We start from the raw sequence: 20,095 nt of genomic DNA on the forward strand, positions 1-20,095 counted from the left end.
ATCACAATCATCACAGAACTAAATCAACATCAAAAGGATTACTTTTCCAATAGATATGTAGGAGTTATCATCTCAGGTGTGACTTTTATACCAAACCATCCATGTTTTAAACTGTCGCTCTGCCACAGGGAGTCTATTTTGTGTTGAGGCAAACATCATTTCATATACGGCATGAGTGTGGGTAGTTGATATTACTTCTTGTACAGTAGGGGCCGTCTGTTTTTTCCAGTGACGAGTTAGTACTAATCTGGCACTTAGCAGAATATGGGTGGCTATCATTCTGGATTCTGTTGGGATTGTTTCAATGTTTAGTGATGGAAGAGCCAGGTCGGGTGATACATTAAGATGGATTTTTAAAATTTGTTTAAGCAGATGAAACACTGCATTCCAGTATTGGGTTATCACTGGGCATGACCATAAAGTATGGTACAGGGTTCCTACTTGTCCACAATTCCTCCAGCACAAGGTAGAGACGTGTAAGGCAAATTTTGCGATCCTGTATGGGGTTAAGTACCATCTTAACGATATTTTTTGGGTTAATTCCCAAAGATTTATACTTCTTGTAGCCGTATATGTCATTTTGAGAGCCTTTTGCCAGTGGTCTGGTGTGTAAGAAACTCCCAGTTCTCTCTCCCATGCCAACATAGCAGACATTTTAGTATACACCTCTTTGTTATTGAGCATCTTCTAGAATAACGATATTCCTTTGATTTTAGTGTTTATATTAGAGTAGAATTGATTTATGTTCAATGGAAGAGTAATTACAGTCATTGGGAACGAACAAAGGAAGTGAGTGATTTGTAAGTATGCATAATAATCACAAGAGGTAAGGTTATATTCTATTTGAAGAGATCGGAAGGTTTTTAGGGAAGGGCCTACCATTATGTCTTCAAGTTCTTTGATTCCTTTAATAACCCATTTTCCTATATTTAGGTCAGGTATAGCAACTGATAAACTTTGTATAGGCATAGGAACTGTTGAGTATTTGGTGTTTTGGAAAGGGTAGGATATAAGTGTATCCCAGGCTTTCAGGGATGCAAGTACTGTAGGGGATAAGTTTGCGATTTTTGGGAGGTAATGGCGCTTTATGAAGAGTAATTGGTATAGGGTATGCTTGTGTAATTGGGAGCTTTCTAATTCTGTCCATCTATTGTTTTTGGACGAAGGGAACCATGTCTTAATTTGTGTCAATATAGTGGCTTCATAATAATCTTTCAGGAGGACCATCCCTATTCCACCTACATTTCTAGTCGTGATTAGTCGTGAGAAGGCACATCTTGCCCTTTTACCTTGCCAGATATATCTGTTAAGCATTGACTGGGCAGTAGTGAAAAAGGATTCAGGAACAGGTATCGGGAGTGTTCTGAACAGGTAAATTAGCTGAGGAAGGATAACCAATTTAAAGGCCGCCAATCTACCAGTCCAGGAGAGTTCTACTTTAGCTAAAGCTTGGAGTTTCGATTTCATTATGTCTATAAATGGGGTATAATTAGCTTTGTATAGGTCTTCTGTTTTGGGCGTCAGAGTGGTTCCTAGGTATTTTATCCCTACACTTTCCCATGAGTACGGGTATATTTTGGCTAGTCTTTGTTGCGTTCCGTGAGAAACATTTAAACCAAGTATATTTGATTTGGATTTGTTTACCTTATAATAGGACATATGGCTGAACATTTGTAACAAACGATGAACCAAAGCCAGGGATTTCTCCACATCCGTGAGCATTAAAATAACATCATCAGCGAATAAACTGATGGTGTGTGAGGATTTGCGCATTTTAAACCCTGATATGTGGGGATGAGTACAAATGTAACACGCCAGGGGCTCCATTAACAAATTAAAGATCAACGGAGAGAGGGGACAACCCTGACGTGTCCTGTTCATAATGTTGAACGGGGTTGAAAGAACTCCAGATGTGAATACCTGGGCAGTGGGGTTGGTATAAAGGGCCATTATTGCAGAAAAAATTGGGCCTGTGAAGCCAAAAGCAGCAAGCACATTAGCCAGATACCCCCAGTGTATGCGATCAAACACCTTGTCTGCATCCAAAGCCAGGAGCAGAGAAGGCATTCCCGTCATGTTTGCATTATAGATAATGCTTATCAGTCGTCTAGTGGCGTCTGAAGTTTGGCGCCCCTTAGTGAATCCAGATTGATCAGGATGGATAAGACCAGGGAGTATGTCTGTTGACCTACGTGCTATTAGTTTTGCATATAATATGAAATCATTGTTAAGGAGTGATATTGGCCGGAAATTTTGCGGGGCGGTTGTGTCTTTCCCTGGCTTTGGTATAGTTATTATGAGTGCTTTTAACATCTCTGAAGGGAAGGAGGAAGAGGCAGCAGCATCATTGAATACTCGAAGTAGATGGGGTGCTAAGATCTGTTGAAATGTTTTATAGTATTCCCCTATAAATACATCCGGGCCTGGGGACTTATTGGGTGGTAGTGAAGCTATAGCTGTACCAATTTCCAAAACAGTAAAGGGTTGGTTTAATTGTTGAAGTTGATCTGGCGTCAGCTGAGGGAGGGATAATTTGGCCAAAAAATTAGTTAACTGGTCGGTAACCGGCTGATGGGTAAGGGGATCGTTCTTCAGATTATAAAGGGATCCATAGTAATCACTGAAAGCATCCGCGATGTCTTTTGGATGATGGTGTTTATGTTTAGTGCTGGGGTGGATTATGTATGGGATTCTGGCTTTAAATCTACACCCTCGCAGGCGTTTGGCAAGAAGTTTACCTGCCTTGTTGCCATTGGCATAATATGACATTTTTAGTCTGCGGGTTGACTTCTCGAAGTCCGCCAGGAGACAAAGTCTGAGGTCATTTCTAGCTTGTAATAATTTGTGTGATAGGGAGGGTGAGGGTTTCTGTTTATTTTGGGCTTCAAGATCATGGATGCTGTCAGTGAGCTCCTTTACCCGTCTCTGCCTCTGCCTCCTTATCCCAGCACCGATTTTAATAAAAATCCCTCTCATGAACGCTTTGTGGGCGTTCCAGATTATAGTATGATCAGGTACAGAGTCTATATTGTCAGCAAAGAACTCCCTCAGGTGGGTTTCTAGAATCTTTCTAGTATCTTCTCTCTGCAAAGTAATTGGGTTTGCTTTCCAGATAGGGCTAGCCCCAACCAAGAGAGAGACCAATAAAGTGAGAGACACTGATGCATGGTCTGACCACGTTATTGTGTTGATTGACGTTTTCATAGTCCGGGTCAGGAGACCTTGATCGACTAAGAAAAGGTCAATACGGGAGTAAGAATGGTGAGGTGCTGAGAAGAAGGTAACATCTCTTTCTCCCACATGACAACAGCACCAGATCCTGTATAGAGGGTCCTATGCGTGTGGAAGTAGAAGTAGTGTCCATAGCTTTATCTGGAGCAAGGTTGAAGTCCCCACAGATGACTAGGGATCCCTTCCTGAGTGAGTCTAACTTCTTTAACATTTTGTTAAGAAATTTAATTTGATGCATGTTAGGGGTGTAGATATTTGCAATGGTGTAAGTAGTAGAGTTGATATCGCATATGAGAATGAGATATCTGCCCCCGGGGTCCTTAATTTCTTCGTTTAGTTGAAATGAGACTGTGTCTCTAATTGCTGTGAGGACACCTCTTTGTTTTGACTCGGCGTTAGCCGTAAAGATGTATGGGTAGTTTTTGTGCGAGCATTTTTGTGGAGCACTGGCACAAAAGTGAGTTTCTTGCGTGCACAATATGTCACTCTTATTTTGTAAGGCTTCAGCCCATAATGATTTCTGTTTTGCTGGGTGGTTGAGGCCCTTTGAGTTAATGGATAGGAATGTTACCCCAATGTGGGTTGTGTAAGAATGCTTTGATGCAGTCTCCTTGGGCGATTGGTTGTAGCCTCATGAAGGTAGAAAGAAAAGTGTAGAAATCTGTTCATTGTACTCACGTGGTGTAGAGGTATCTTGGTGATCAAGTGGGTGAGATGGACGTATCTAGGTAGGTGTTCCGAGGATCTCATTGCGTCGTTTCCGGTAGCGAGACTGTGGAAGTGAAAAACCTTGCATGCGATCTTTATGAAGCCTGCGTTTGTGGCATGCCTCCAACTGGGATGATTGAAATCAAGATGTGAGAGAACAAAAAAATAAAACAAAACAACATCAGCAAAAGAAAACTGTGTAAAACACAACTGTTGGTCAAATTCCCAACTAGGGAGGGTCATCCTGAAGTTCAGGACTTGACTGTGTGAAACAGTACAGTTAATAGTCTATTCGAATGCAGCAACTGCTGCTCAAGCGTGAGTTGAGGGTTAAGTTTGTGGAAATGAGGGTTGCTCCTCATTTCCGCGGGACTTATATTTCCCTGGACATACTTATTTAATTCAGTTATGCGATTTTGAGTTCCTTGCAGTGACCACCCTCCATTCCGGTTCCACCTGTGCAGCTTTCTTGGGCTGAATGGTGTTATTATCTACGTCTGGGACAATGTGCCATTCCTTCAGTAAGGATAAGCCCTTATCCAATGTAGATACAATGTGAGTTTTGCCATCTTTGGTGATAGTGATGTTGGTGGGGTAACCCCAGCGATAGGTTATCTGGTGGTTTCTGAGTGCTTTGGTAATGGTGACTAAGCTTCTCCTCTTTTTCAAGGTATATTGTGACAGGTCTGCAAAAAATTGCAGGTCCTGGTGTTGGGCTGGGATGCAGTCTTTGGCATGTATAGCTGCCATGAGCTGCTCTTTAACATGGTAGAAGTGCAGTCTCAATATCACATCTCTCGGGATAAGATCAGGAAGGTAGGAAGGTTTAGGGAGGCGATGAATTCTGTCTATAGTGACATCCATTTTGGAGAGGTCAGGAAGGAGGTCTGTAAACAGTGCAGTGGCATAGGCCCTCAATTCTCCTTGCTGGACAGACTCCGGGATACCTCGTATTTTCTTGTTATTCCTCCTACTTCTCTCCTCCATGTCTGCCATTTTTGCCTTTATTCCTTCCATCTCCTCCTCATGTTCCTCCTGTGCATCTACTAGGTCGTTAATCGTGGATGCAAATTCCCCCATTTTACATTCAACATGCTCTACCCTTGATTCCACCTCCTGGATATCAGTATGAAACTTCTGCATACAAGACATCATGTCAGCCTGTATGGTGCTGCGGAGTGAGAGCAGCATGTCTTTTAGCACTGTGTCCATAACAGGCTGATTAGTGGTAGGGAACTTTTCTATTCTGTCTGGGAGTTCTCTTGTGTCTTCCCCAGAATCTACCTCAGGCTCTGGTACTGGACTGCATCCAGGGCCATCCATCCTAAATTTCGCCTTGGCAGGGCTGGTGGATTGTGGCGTGTTAGGGTAGGAGTGGGCGCTCCCTGGGGATCCACTATTGTTGCTGTGGGAGGTGGATGGGGGCTGGGGGGTTCGAGCACTATGTGCTGGGGTTGATGCAGAGCCGGCGCCACCTTGCCTACCTCCGTCTTGCCGATACTTGTAAAATTTGGTCATTTTCTGTGGTTTCCTGCACTCATTGTGCTTCCTCGACATTGCCGTCCGGTCCCGGAAGGTGTCGGACGCTAATCTGGGGTGTGAGAGTGTCTTGGGGATGTCGGTATGTGCCGCTGAGTGTCCTGTTCTTGAGGAGCTCCTCACTCAGGCATCCATCTCTGTCGGCGGTTAGCCACGCTCCCATTCTATTTTATTTTTTACACTTTTTTTTCTCTCTGCAAGGAGACAGAAAGATATAATGTATCTCTCCCAACCATTCACAGAGAGAGAAACACAGGGACGGGCTTTACAGTGACTAATCACTGTGATAGCCAATCAGAGGCTATCGCAGTGATCTGGTGACTCAGAACCGCTTTTTTTCGGGTTCCAGTTGTTAGTATGGGACCCTGGGCTCTCAGTGAGACCCCAGTTTATGTGCTGGGAGTGCACCGTGTGGCGCACTCCCAGCACAAAGACAGATGCACAGTTATGTGGCCCCACGAACAATAAACAGTCCAGTGAGGGCGCATATCTGCGTACTGTTAGTGTCAAGAGGTTCAGATAATTAATGTAGGTTTAGATGAAGTCATGGTCCTTGTTATTTCTGACATAATTTGAAAGATTATTCACAAGAAGCTATTGAGGTTCCTACATGACCATACAGTGTGCATCAGATCTGCCTCAATGCTCCTGTTTTTGGTTTTCCTGGCTGTGGTACAGAATTGATAAATGTCCTCCATTGTTCCTGTGAGGATTGTTGTAGGTACAGGAGTTATATTTGTAAATGGGTCCCAAAACATTTAGGGACCTGACCTCTTTTTGTTACCACACTGATCCCATGACCCTCATTTTGATCCTATGTCCACCTATTACTCTTCTTATCTGGTGCTGTGATACCTAATATACTAAGGAAAATACTAAGGATATACTAAGCAAAACACGCTTTCTCTTTTTAGATACTTGTTCAGATTCTGACTGCCACCCGAATGCCACTTGTTCGGAATTTGGAGGATACGGGGAGTGCACATGTAAAGAGGGATTTGCTGGAGATGGAACATCTTGTAATGATATAGATGAATGTCAGGACCATTACACCAACAATTGTTATTATTATTATGATGGTGGTTCCTGTGTTAACACTATCGGATCTTACACCTGTAATTGTTACTCTGGATATAAATATAATGAAGCATTTGGCTGTGTTGATATTGATGAGTGTGCGGACAGCTCTCTCAATGACTGTGATCCAGTAGCTATATGTACAAATTATTATGGATATTACACCTGTACTTGTCCCTATGGATATTATGGAGATGGAAGACACTGTGAGATCAATGAATGCCAACAAGGAACACTGTGTGCCTCTAATGAAGAATGCATTAAGTACATTGGATCATATTCCTGTATTGATCCTTGCTCCAACCACACCATACTTAATGACCCCTGGCGCAGTACTTCTAATACATACAATTATAATTATAATTACTGGTATTATTGGTATCATTGTGACTATGGTCTGTCTGGTTGGTATCGGTTTGAAGGAGAATATGACCAGCAAATCCCCGAGCACTGCATACCACAACAAAGCTGTGGGACTGATATCCCCATTTGGATGAACGGCTCCCACCCTACAGTCAGTGACGGCATTGTGAATCGTACAGCTTGTTCCAACTGGTATGACGGATGCTGTACACAACCTTTTAATATTTCTGTGAAGATGTGTCCAGGAGGATTTTATGTATATAAGCTACAGAGTCCACCAAGCTGCAACTTTGCCTATTGTACAGGTAAGTATTTGCACAAAACATAATTCAGTATGTTGTCTTCATTTATAAAACAATATATATATATATATATATATATATATATATATATATATATAAATATATATAAATATATTTTTTTTATATACAGTATATACAGTATGAAGTATATATTTCTTATGTGCTTCAGGTTATTAAACATTCTTGTGTTCCTTCTCTTCTAGAATCGAATTATAGCTGCTCAGGGGTGGACTGCGCTCCGGATGAGGAATGCAGAATTGTGGGCGGAGTTCCCGGCTGTCACTGTAAATCTGGAATACAAATAGGAAATCTAGCAGGTACTGTAGGTTATAAAACATGAGGATTTCTATTTGAAGGAAACTATGAAAGGAGTGCTTATAACTTTTCTAAGAGGTCTACCTATGAAGGATTTACTATTAAATCAGCCCAGTAAATAGACATGTGCACTGACAAAAAATGTGTTTGTTTTCGTTTTTTTGCTTTTTTTCAGAAATTCGAAAATTTCTAAAATTCGGAAATTCTGAAATCCGAAAATTTGGATTTTCAAATTTTTGAATTTTTGAATTTCCGAATTTTGAATTTTCAGATTTCCAAATTTCTGAATGTCCACATTTCTGAATTTCAAATTTTTTCGAATTGCCGTATTTTTGGATTTTTGGAATTCGAAAATTCAGAAATTAAAAAATTAGAAAATATGAAAAAATAAGTAAAATTTGAATTATTAACTAACTAATAATAACTAACTATTCAATTATAGGTTTTGGAATTTCCTTTCAAAATTGGCTGTTTGTGAACGTTATGAATACAAATTTAAGTTACAGATTTTCATTCTTTTTTTTTCAGATTTTTGTTCTTATTTTCGGATTTTCAAATTTCCAAGTTTTAGAATTTTCAGATTTCCGAAATCCTGAATTTCTGAATTTCCTAATTTTGAATTTTCACATTTTCGAAATTTCAAATTTCTGACTTTTCTCCAATTTTCGAATTTCTGACATTTTCCAATTTTCGAATTTCCGAAATTTCTAACTTCCAAAATTTCAAATTTCCGAATTTGAATCTTCGAATTTCCCAATTTTCTAAATTTTTGAATTTCAGAAATTTTCTAATTTCCGAAAATTTCCAATTTTTGAATTTTGAATTTCCAAATTTCGAACTTCCAAAATTTTGAATTTCCGAATTTGAATCTTCGAATTTCCCAATTTTCCAAATTTTCAAATTTCTGAAATTTTATAATTTCCGAAATTTTCCAATTTCCGAATTTTGAATTTCCAAATTTCGAATTTCCAAAATTTCAAATTTTCGGAATTTGGAAATGTGGAAATTTGGAAATTTTGGAATTAACAAATTTGTTAAAATTTGTTAAAAAAACGAATTCGGAACTAAACAAATTGCACATGTCTACCAGTAAATACTTGGGGCCATTTTCTCTTTTGCATAAATTCTGACATGTCACTCACCCCATGTCACTAGTACAGTAAGCTGTCACACCACTTCAATACCGGACACTTTCACCCCCTTCCTGCCCAGGGCAAAATTCACCTTTCAGCGCTGTCACATTTTTGAATGACGATTACACGGTCATGCAAGACTGTACCCATGTGAAATTTTTTTATTTTCTTGAGACAGATAGACTCTTCTTTTCTTTTTTTTTTAGATTTTTTTTGGTGGTATTTAACCATCACTGGGTTATTTTATGTTTTGCTAAATAAATTAAAAACGATTGCAGGTTTTCTTTTTCAAAATTTTCTATTTTCTTTGTTTCTGTTATAAAATTTTACAAATAAATAATCTTTCTTCAAAATTTAGGCCAAAATGTATCCTGCTACATTGCTTTGGTAAAAAGTAATCCAAATCAGTGTAAATTGTGTGTAGTCTGTAAGAAAGATATAGAGTTCACAAACTATGCTATATACATTGTATCTACAAATCAATCAATCCTGATAGACTGGTGGCCTATCTCATTTCTTGAGGCCCTAAAATGTCAGCACAGTACAAATATTCCTCAAATGACCCCTTTTTGGAAAGTAGACAGCCTAATGTATTTAGTAAAAGCCATGGTGAGTTTCTTGAAATTTTTATATTTTTTGCCACAATTTTTTGGAAAATAAAGAATTTTTTTAACATATGTCAACAATGCAGTACAGCACCATCATATAACTGGTGTGGCGGTGATAAGGGGCACTGACTGGTGACAGTATGGAAAAAAAAAAAATACTAATTTTTAATACATTTACTGTATATATAATTTAATAATATTTGTTTTAATTTTTTTTCTTTTTTATTACTGTTTTGTATTTTTATTTTGTACATACTGTGACCAGAGCAATACAGTGTTAGATGATCAAGATTTTTTTATACACAGTATGATCACTTATAACAGTGAATCATTTTTACTGAATGAATTCCATACAATCTGTGTGTATTGTTGTAATTAGCTGTGATTGGCCACAGCTAATCACATGGTACAGATGGGCTGTGACCTGTCTGTAAAATCTGAACACTGTGACCAATCACAGCTAGCAACACAATAGTACACCATGAATGGCATTAATCAAATCCATCCATTGTGTACAAATGTTATGTGATCTTATGTATAAAACAAGATAGGTTGTGCTACTGTAGGTTAACCACTTGCCTCACGATGATATACGTCAGCAGAATGGCACGGGCAGGCAGAATCACGTACCTCCCGTCGGACCCCCCCCGGTGCCAGAGGCGGCCAGCATTTGTTCCCAGGCGATCAGAGGTGAGGGGGAGGCCATCCATTGGTGGCCACCCCCTCGCGATCGCTCCCGGCGAATGAAATCCTTCCTCTGCCTCTGTAATGTAAACATTTTCGTTCCGGCGCCGAGGAGAGAAGACATCAATGTGAGTTTGCACAACACTACACTTACAGTAGAACACGCAGGCACACTTTTCACCCCCCAGTCACCCCCGATCACCCCCCGATCACCCCCTGTACCCCCTGTCACAGTGACACCAATAGCAGGTTTTTTTTTGCATTGGTGTCAGTTTGTGACAGTTATAAGTGTTAGAGCAGTTAGGGTTAGCCCCCTTTAGGTCTGGGGTACCCCCTTTAGGTCTAGGGTACCCCCCTAACCCCCCCCTAATAAAGGTTAACCCCTTGATCACCCCCCGTCGCCAGTGTCACTAAGCGATCGTTTTTCTGATTGCTGTATTAGTGACACAGGTGACGCTAGTTAGGGAGGTAAGTATATAGGTTTGCCGTTAGCGTTTTATAGTGACAGGGACCCCCATATACTACCTACTAAAGGTTTTAACCCCTTGATTGCCCCCTAGTTAACCCTTTCACCAGTGATCACTGTATAACTGTTACGGGTGACGCTGGTTAGTTAGTGAAGATAGTGAAGAGGAAGTCACTCATCTGTCAGATTCAGGCTCAGAATACGATCCTGTAGAGGACAGCGGCTCCATGACAGATAGCTCTGATGACGGAGTTGTGGTCCCTGCCAAGATCAGGCATACCAGACCCCGAACTTCTTCTTTTGTCGTTGATGTGCAAGAACCGCAGGTCCCTCATATGGAGCAGAGCAGTACTAGCGCCGCTATTCCTTCTGGTGAACTGGCAAGCACCAGCGGCCTAGTACACCCTGGTTGTACATGCAGCACTGCAATATCACGTGGTGACGTGGCGAGTCCCATAAGTGCAGTTCAAGCTGGCAAGGTGGCAAGCGCTAGTAGTGTCCCGCTGCCACCAAGAAGACGAACACAGGCCCGTCGTGCCCATAGTGCCCTTCCTGCTGCATTCGCCAATCCGAATTGGGAACCCACTACTTCTGCAGCACCCGTACTTCCCACATTCACTGGCCAACCCGGAATTCAGGTGGAAACAGTTGATTTTACTCCACTGGATTTTTATTCGCTGTTTTTCACCGAAGATCTCTATAGATCTATTGTGGACCAAAGCAATTTATACGCTGGTCAACACATCGCCTCTATTCCCCAGTCCTCCCTTGCCAGAGATTGGAGACCAGTTACGGTCTCCAAATTTAAGATCTTTCTGGGCCTTTCCCTCAACATGGGCATAACCAAAAAGAGTGAGTTGCGGTCATATTGGTCCACTGACCCAATTCACCATTTGCCCTTGTTCTCTGCCTCCATGACCAGGGGACACGACATGAGCAGATTTTGCGGTTCATGCACTTCAACAACAATGAACTCTGTCGTCCTTGTGGAGACTCTGAATACGATCGGCTCTACAAAATTCGGCCCCTCGTAAACCACTTCAACCAGCGTTTTGCAGACTTGTTTACTCCCCATCAAGTTGTCTGCGTTGATGAGCCCCTGATTAAATTTTCTGTCTGCTTGTCATTCAAACAGTACCTTCCCAGCAAGCGTGCCAGATACGGGGTCAAGATGTATAAGCTCTGTGACAGGGCCACAGACTATACATGTAGTTTTATGGTTTACGAGGGCAAAGATAGTCACGTAGAGCCGATAAACTGCCCTGACTACATAGGAAGCGCTGGCAAGATTGTGTGGGACTTGGTGTCACCCTTTTCGGAAAGGGGTACCACTTGTACGTGGACAATTATTACACGAGCGTGCCCCTTTTTAGTCACCTTTTTGATCAACAGATTGGAGCATGTGGCACCGTGCGACCTAATCGCCGGGGCTTTCCTCAGTGGCTTGTAGATTCCCGTCTTAGGCTGGGGGAGAGAGCCTGCTTGCAGTGTAATAATTTGCTCGCTATGAAGTGGAGGGATAATAAGAATGTTTTCGTTCTTACCTCCCTTCATGCAGACACGATGGTCCAAATTACTACAGCGACTGGTGTTGTGGAGAAACCCCTCTGTGTCCACGAATATAACCAAAATATGGGAGGGATGGACCTCAACGACCAGTTGTTGGCGCCGTACCTAGTTGCCCGTAAGGCCAGACGCTGGTACAAAAAAGTGTCTGTTTATTTATTTCAATTGGCTTTGCTGAACGCTCATGTGCTATACAGAGCTTCAGGACGGACTGGATCCTTCCTTAAATTCCAGGAAGAGATCGTCAGAGCCCTTCTGTATCCAGACGATGCTCCACCTCACCTTCCCCAACCAAATGCAGTAATCCGGCTGCATGAGAGGCATTTTCCTTATGTCCTCCCGAGTACCCCTACCCAATGAGCCCCCCAAAGAAGAAAATGTCATGTCTGCTGCAAGCGCGAATATAGGCGTGACACCCGGTATTATTGTCCCTCCTGTCCTGACAATCCTGGTCTATGCATTGGTGAATGTTTTGAACGCTACCATACACTAGTTGAGTTTTAGCATAGGGTACAGCATTGCACAGACACACTTTCACAGGGTCTCCCAAGATGCCATTGCATTTTGAGAGACCCAAACCTGGTACCAGTTACAAAACTTAAAGCTACTAAAAAAAGTGTAAATAAATAAATAAATAAATAAAAAAATATATATATACAATAAAAAAACCAAATATAGTTGCCGTTTTATTGTTCTCTCTCTCTATTCTCTCTCTATTGTTCTGCTCTTTTTTACTGTATTCTATTCTGCAATGTTTTATTGTTATTATGTTTTACCATGTTTGCTTTTCAGATATGCAATTTTTTTATACTTTACTGTTTACTGTGTTTTGTTGGTAACCATTTTTTTGTTTTCAGGTGCGCCATTCAGCTGCAGAGCGGATTTATTTATCTTGACAGCAACAGCGTTTGCTCCCACGATACATAAAGCCGTGACTCCAGCGTTGTCGGAGGTGATTTCACCACCACAGTTACATACTTCAGCATATATGCCGAAGCGTGGGGGCAGCAGTGGGTGGAGGAGCGATTTGCTCCTGCCTTTTGTGGGAGGATGCCCCCATGCTTCGGCATATATATACGGTGCATGTATGCCCATCATTAGAAGTGGGTGGATGAAGGGAGGTATTCTAATGGTGGGCATACCCACCAATCAATCTCTTTTTTTCGTTCAGCCCATAGGCTGCATGAAAAAAAAGTTTACAATATACAGTATGCCCAACAAGGACCAGCAAAGTACTGGTATGTTGCTGGATTTTGAGTGGTTATACCAGAATGATGCCTGCAGGTTTAGGTATCATCTTGGTATCATTCTTTTCAGCCAGCGGTCGGCTTTCATGTAAAAGCAATCCTAGCGGCTAATTAGCCCCTAGACTGCTTTTACAAGCAGTGGGAGTGAATGCCCCCCCCCACCGTCTTCCATGTTTTTCTCTGGCTCTCCTGTCCCAACAGGGAACCTGAGAATGCAGCCGGTGATTCAGCCAGCTGACCATAGAGCTAATAAGAGACCAGAGTGGCTCCAAACATCTCTATGGCCTAAGAAACGGAAGCTACGAGCATTTCATGACTTAGATTTTGCCGGATGTAAACAGCGCCATTGGGAAATTGGGAAAGCATTTTATCACACTGATCTTGGTGTGGTCAGATGCTTTGAGGGCAGAGGAGAAATCTAGGGTCTAATAGACCCCAGTTTTTTCAAAAAAGAGTACCTGTCACTACCTTTTGCTATCATAGAGGATATTTACATTCCCTGAGATAACAATAAAAATGATAAAAAAAAAAAATGAAAGGAACAGTTTAAAAATAAGATAAAAAAGCAAAAAAATTATAAAAAAAAAAAAAGCACCCCTGTTCCCCCCTGCTCTCGCACAAAGGTGAACGCAAGCGTTGGTCTGGCATCAAATGTAAACAGCAATTGCACCATGCATGTGAGGTATCACCGCAAAGGTCAGATTGAGGGCAGTCATTTTAGCAGTAGACCTCCTCTGTATATCTAAAGTGGTAACCTGTAAAGGCTTTTAAAGGCTTTTAAAAATGCATTTAGTTTGTCGCCACTGCACGTTTGTGCGCAATTTTAAAGCATATCATGTTTGGTATCCATGTACTCGGCCTAAGATCATCTTTTTTATTTCATCAAACATTTGGGCAATATAGTGTGTTTTAGTGCATTAAAATTTAAAAAAGTGTGTTTTTTCCCCAAAAAATGTGTTTGAAAAATCGCTGTGCAAATACTGTGTGAAAAAACACCCACCATTTTAATCTGTAGGGCATTTGCTTTAAAAAATATATAATGTTTGGGGGTTCAAAATAATTTTCTTGCAAAAAAAAATATTTTTTTCATGTAAACAAAAAGTGTCAGAAAGGGCTTTGTCTTCAAGTGGTTAGAAGAGTGGGTGATGATAAGCTTCTAAATGTTGTGCATAAAATTCCAGGACAGTTCAAAACCCCCCAAATGACCCCATTTTGGAAAGTAGACACCCCAAGCTATTTACTGAGAGGCATGTAGAGTCCATGGAATATTTTACATTGTGACACAAGTTGCGGGAAAAAGACAATTTTTTTTTGCACAAAGTTGTCACTTAATGATATATTGCTCAAACATGCCATGGGAATATGTGAAATTACACACCAAAATACATTCTGTTGCTTCTCCTGAGTACGGGGATACGACATATGTGAGACTTTTTGGGAGCCTAGCCGCGTACGGGACCCCGAAAACCAAGCACCGCCTTCAGGCTTTCTAAGGGCGTAAATTTTTGATTTCACTCTTCACTGCCTATCACAGTTTCGGAGGCCATGGAATGCCCAGGTGGCACAAACCCCCCCCCAAATGACCCTATTTTGGAAAGTAGACATCCCAAGCTATTTGCTGAGAGGTATAGTGAGTATTTTGCAGACCTCGCTTATTGTCACAAAGTTTTGAAAATTGAAAAAAGAAAAAAATAATTTTTCTTGTCTTTCTTCATTTTCGAAAACAAATGAGAGCTGCAAAATACTCACCATGCCTCTCAGCAAATAGCTTGGGGTGTCTACTTTCCAAAATGGGGTCATTTGGGGGGGGGTTGTGCTATCTTGGCATTTTATGGCCTTCAAAACTGTGAGAGGTAGTGAGGAGTGAATCAAAAATTTACGCCCTTAGAAATCCTGAAGGCGGTGATTGGTTTTCGGGGCCCCGTATGCAGCTAGAATCCCAAAAAAGTCCCACACATGTGGTATCCCCGTACTCAGGAGAAGCAGCAGAATGTATTTTTGGGGTGTAATTCCACATATGCCCACGGCATGTTTGAGCAATATATCATTTAGTGACAACTTTATGCAAAAAAAAAAAAAATGTCACTTTCCCGCAACTTGTGTCAAAATATAAAATATTTCATGGACTCAACATGCCTCTCAGCAAATAGCTTGGGGTGTCTACTTTCCAAAATGGGGTCATTTGTGGGGGTTTTGTGCCATCTTGGCATTTTATGGACTTCAAAACTGTGATAGGTAGTGAGGAGTGAAATCAAAAATTTATGCCCTTAGAAATCCTGAAGGCGGTGCTTGGTTTCGGGGCCCCGTACGCGGCTAGGCTCCCAAAAATTCCCACACATGTGGTATCCCCGTACTCAGGAGAATCAGCAGAATGTATTTTGGGGTGCAATTCCACATATGCCCATGGCCTGTGTGAGCAATATATCATTTAGTGACAACTTTGTGCAAAAAAAAAGTTTGTCATTTTCCTGCAACTTGTGGCAAAATATAAAATATTCCATGGACTCAACATGCCTCTCAGGAAATAGCTTGGGGTGTCTACTTTCTAAAATTAGGTCATTTGGGGGGTTTGTGCCATCTTGGCATTTTATGGCCTTCAAAACTGTGATAGGTAGTGAGGAGTGAAATCAAAAATTCACGCCCTTAGAAATCCTGAAGGCGGTGCTTGGTTTTGGGGCCCCGTACGCGGTTAGGCTCCCAAAAAGTCTCACACATGTGGTATCCCCATACTCAGGAGATGCAGTAGAATGTATTTTGGGGTGTAATTCCACATATGCCCATGGCCTGTGTGAGCAATATATCATTTAGTGACAACTTTGTACAAAAAAAAAATTGTCACTTTCCCGCAACTTGTGTCAGAATATAAAATATTCCATGGACTCAACATGCCTCTCAGCAAATAGCTTGGGATGTCTACTTTCCAAAATGGGGTCATTTGGGGGGGGGGGGTTGTGCCATCTTGGCATTTTATGGCCTTCAAAACTGTGATAGGTAGTGGGGAGTGAAATCAAAAATTTACGCCCTTAGAAATCCTGAAGGCGGTGCTTGGTTTTCGGGGCCCAGTATGCGGCTAGGCTCCCAAAAAGTCCCACACATGTGGTATCTCCATACTCAGGAGAAGCAGCTAAATGTATTTTGGGTTGCAATTCCACATATGACTATGGCCTGTGTGAGCAATATATCATTTAGTGACAACTTTGTGCAAAAAAAAAATTGGTCACTTTCCCGCAACTTGTGTCAAAATATAAAATATTCCATGGACTCAACATGCCTCTCAGCAAATAGCTTGGGGTGTCTACTTTCCCAAAATGGGGTCATTTGGGGGGGTTTGTGCCATCTTGGCATTTTATGGCCTTCAAAACTGTGATAGGTACTGAGGAGTGAAATCAAAAATTTACGCCCTTAGAAATCCTGAAGGCGGTGCTTGGTTTTCAGGGCCCCGTACGTGGCTAGGCTCCCAAAAAGTCCCACACATGTGGTATCCCCATACTCAGGAGAAGCAGCTAAATTTATTTTGGGGTGCAATTCCACATATGCCCATGGCCTGTGTGAGCAATATATCATTAAGTAACAACTTTTTGTAATTTTTTTTTTGTTTTGTCATTATTCAATCACTTGGGACAAAAAAATTAATAATCAATGGGCTTAATATGCCTCTCAGCAATTTCCTTGGGGTGTCTACTTTCCAAAATGGGGTCATTTGGGGGGGTTTGTACTGCCCTGCCATTTTAGCACCTCAAGAAATGACATAGGCAGTCATAAACTAAAAGCTGTGTAAATTCCAGAAAATGTACCCTAGTTTGTAGACACTATAACTTTTGCGCAAACCAATAAATATACGCTTGTTGACATTTTTTTTTTACCAAAGACATGTGGCCGAATACATTTTGGCCTAAATGTATGACTAAAATTGAGTTTATTGGATTTTTTTAAAAACAAAAAGTAGAAAATATCATTTTTTTTCAAAATTTTCGTTTTTTTCCGTGTATAGCGCAAAAAATAAAAAACGGCAGAGGTGATCAAATACCATTAAAAGAAAGCTCTATTTGTGGGAAGAAAATGACGCAAATTTCGTTTGGGTACAGCTTCGCATGACCGCGCAATTAGCAGTTAAAGCGACGCAGTGCCAAACTGTAAAAAGTGCTTTGGTCAGGAAGGGGGTAAATCCTTCCGGGGCTGAAGTGGTTAAAAAACGGCAAAATACAAAAGCTGCTAGCACATATATACTGGAATAACAACATAACAACATAAGAAACAATAAGAATTACGGACTTAAAAAAAATATATATATATAAAAAATATAAGAAATCAGATTATCAGTCCAATTTACATAATCATAGTTGGTCCATATAAGAACTCTCAATAGTGGTGATTATTAGGACAACAGAGGAAAGGAGTATTAACAGAGGAGCCGTCATCATCACCCTTTCACACTGCCTCTTACTCCTCAATGTGGACTCCCACCAAGGAAGGTCAATCAAGCCTGTTTAAAGTAATCCTGCGTACCAGGATGTGGGGGCCATCTTGTTGGTTGGAAAAAAATGGTTTCTCTGTATTGATGCCTGTATAGATTTTTACCAAATTGGCAAAGATACTGTTTGCAGTGGAGAAATATCTTATTAGGGAGAAGCTGGGGACACAATCCAGTGACACCATCCCAGGATTACTTTGAACAGTATTGATTGATTAATAGTGCCATATGCTGTTGTATATGTATGTCCGCAACACCGGGAACAGATTATAGAGGCTACTCAATACAAATAGTGCTCTATAGAAGGAACTTAGATGGCAGCTAAGTAAACTGTGTTCTGCTGCGGATGGATGCCAGAGTGACTGTAAGCACTAATGTAAGGAAAAGAACTTACACTGGCAGCTCAACCTAGCACTCTATAGGGGCGACATAAAAAATTACTTGCATATATTCAGATTAAACCTAATTAAAAACACTGTATCCTTAATGGGACCTTTTTAATACAAAGAATTATCCGCAGGGCTCTGTCAGTGTATATAGGACAGGATAGGCTCTGACACTGCCAACTATATCTCAGTCCATACATGACCGAACCATACACATAATATAGAACCATAATACAATGTGATAAAGACCCAAATATATATGTAAACATAGTGTGCATCCATCACTCATATGATGCACACAAATCTAAAATAGTTAAAAGTTATTACGTATAAAAAACCTCTAAAAGAGAAATATACACAGCGATAGAAGGAAAAGGAAGAGAGGGAGGGTGAAGGAAAAGGGGGGGGGGTGTAAAATTATCGTCACGTGTATAAAAACAAAAATAGGTGCATGGAAAAGGAGCCCACCATATGTAAACGACCATATAAAATCGCTAAAATACATAAAGAAAAAAGGAAAAAAAGGAAAAAAAGGGGGGAGGGGGATCCGGGGCAAGTTAAGAGCATTAAAAATCACTAAGAAAACAGTTGAGATCAAACTCGATATTCAAACCTCTGGGAGAGAAAGTGTCTAATGTGTATATCCATCTAGATTCTAACTGGCTGAGGGTCCTCACCTTGTGTCCACCCCGCCAGTGTCTAACATATGGTTCTATTCCCCAGAACCTTAACTGCGTGGGATCCTTGTTGTGGTATAACAGAAAATGTTTAGACACACTGTGCTTGTCATATCCCTTTAGGATGTTTTGCACGTGCTCTTTAATGTGCACTCTGAGAGGTCTTTTTGTGCGGCCTACATACTGTAGGCCGCAACTGCACTCCAGGGCATAAACAGCTCCTTCGGTGTTGCAGCAAATGAAATAGCTGATTTCATATGATTCTCCTGTGCTAGTGGACATAAACTGGAATTTTTTCTCATTTGGACGCTTCGTTCTCAGACAAGCAAAACATCTTTTGCAGGCAAAAAAACCCTTTCCTGTAAAAAAGGAAAAACTTTTCTTCGTTGGATCGATTACCCTCTTGACCACTTTATCTCTAATAGTAGGTGCTCTCTTATATACAAATTTTGGATTGATAGGTAGGGTATCATATAGGTCTCTATCCGCCAAAAGAATGTGCCAATGTTTTTTAACTATCTTCTCCACCTTCTTATATTGTACGTTAAAATCTAGAATTATAGGGGTTACTACCGATGATGTCTCCTTCTTGACTTTCTTTTTGATTAACTCATTACAAAACATTTCTGTCACCTCCGTGATTTGCTTCTTAATAAACTTCTGGTCATAGCCCTTCGTGACAAATTTTTCTCCTATTTTTTCTGCTTGGTCCAGAAAGGTCCCCAAACGGGTGCAGTTGCGTCTTACCCTCATCAATTGTCCCTTGGGTATATTAAAAAGCCAGTTTCTGTGGTGGCAACTTTCTATTGGCAAATAGCTGTTCCTATCCACATTTTTAAAGTGCGTTTGTGACCATAGTCTGGAATTTTCTTGTATGATATCCAGATCAATGAATGTTACATTTTTCTCGCTCATTTCCCAAGATAATTTAATATTCCTGTCATTGGTATTCAATCTTTCTAAAAAACAAGTCAGCTGATCAGAGTTCCCTTTCCATAATATGAAGACATCATCAATGTATCTTTTGTAGATTGCCAGTTTGCTGGGTCTGTTGTTAAAAACGTGTTCTTCTTCCCACTGGGCCATGAACAGGCCGGCTACACTCGGGGCAAATTTAGCACCCATTGCCACACCTGTCTGCTGGTGGTAGTAGTTCTTGTCATACCAAAAGTAATTATTCTTAAGGCAGAACTCCAAGCATTTTATTATAAACTTTCTTTGTGTGCATGGGAGTGTGGTAAAAGACCTCAAGCCCCATTTAGCCGCCTCACACGCTTGATGGTGGAGTATTATCATGTATAAGGATGACACGCCCGCGGTCG

The 20,095-nt window shown here is 40.9% G+C and overlaps 1 protein-coding gene across 1 annotated transcript in view; it reads left to right on the forward strand.

Annotated features, from left to right (window-relative positions):
- The window catches only part of LOC141147854 (uromodulin-like), a 144,635-nt gene that overhangs the window by 64,746 nt on the left and 59,794 nt on the right, over nucleotides 1-20,095 (forward strand). The window contains exons 10-11 of the mRNA XM_073635021.1: nucleotides 6,393-7,223; nucleotides 7,424-7,537. Of these exons, the coding sequence (XP_073491122.1) occupies nucleotides 6,393-7,223; nucleotides 7,424-7,537 (945 nt within the window). The remainder of the gene's footprint in view (nucleotides 1-6,392; nucleotides 7,224-7,423; nucleotides 7,538-20,095) is intronic.

Source organism: Aquarana catesbeiana, linkage group LG06 (assembly GCF_042186555.1).
Source record: "Aquarana catesbeiana isolate 2022-GZ linkage group LG06, ASM4218655v1, whole genome shotgun sequence".
NCBI lineage: Eukaryota > Metazoa > Chordata > Amphibia > Anura > Ranidae > Aquarana > Aquarana catesbeiana.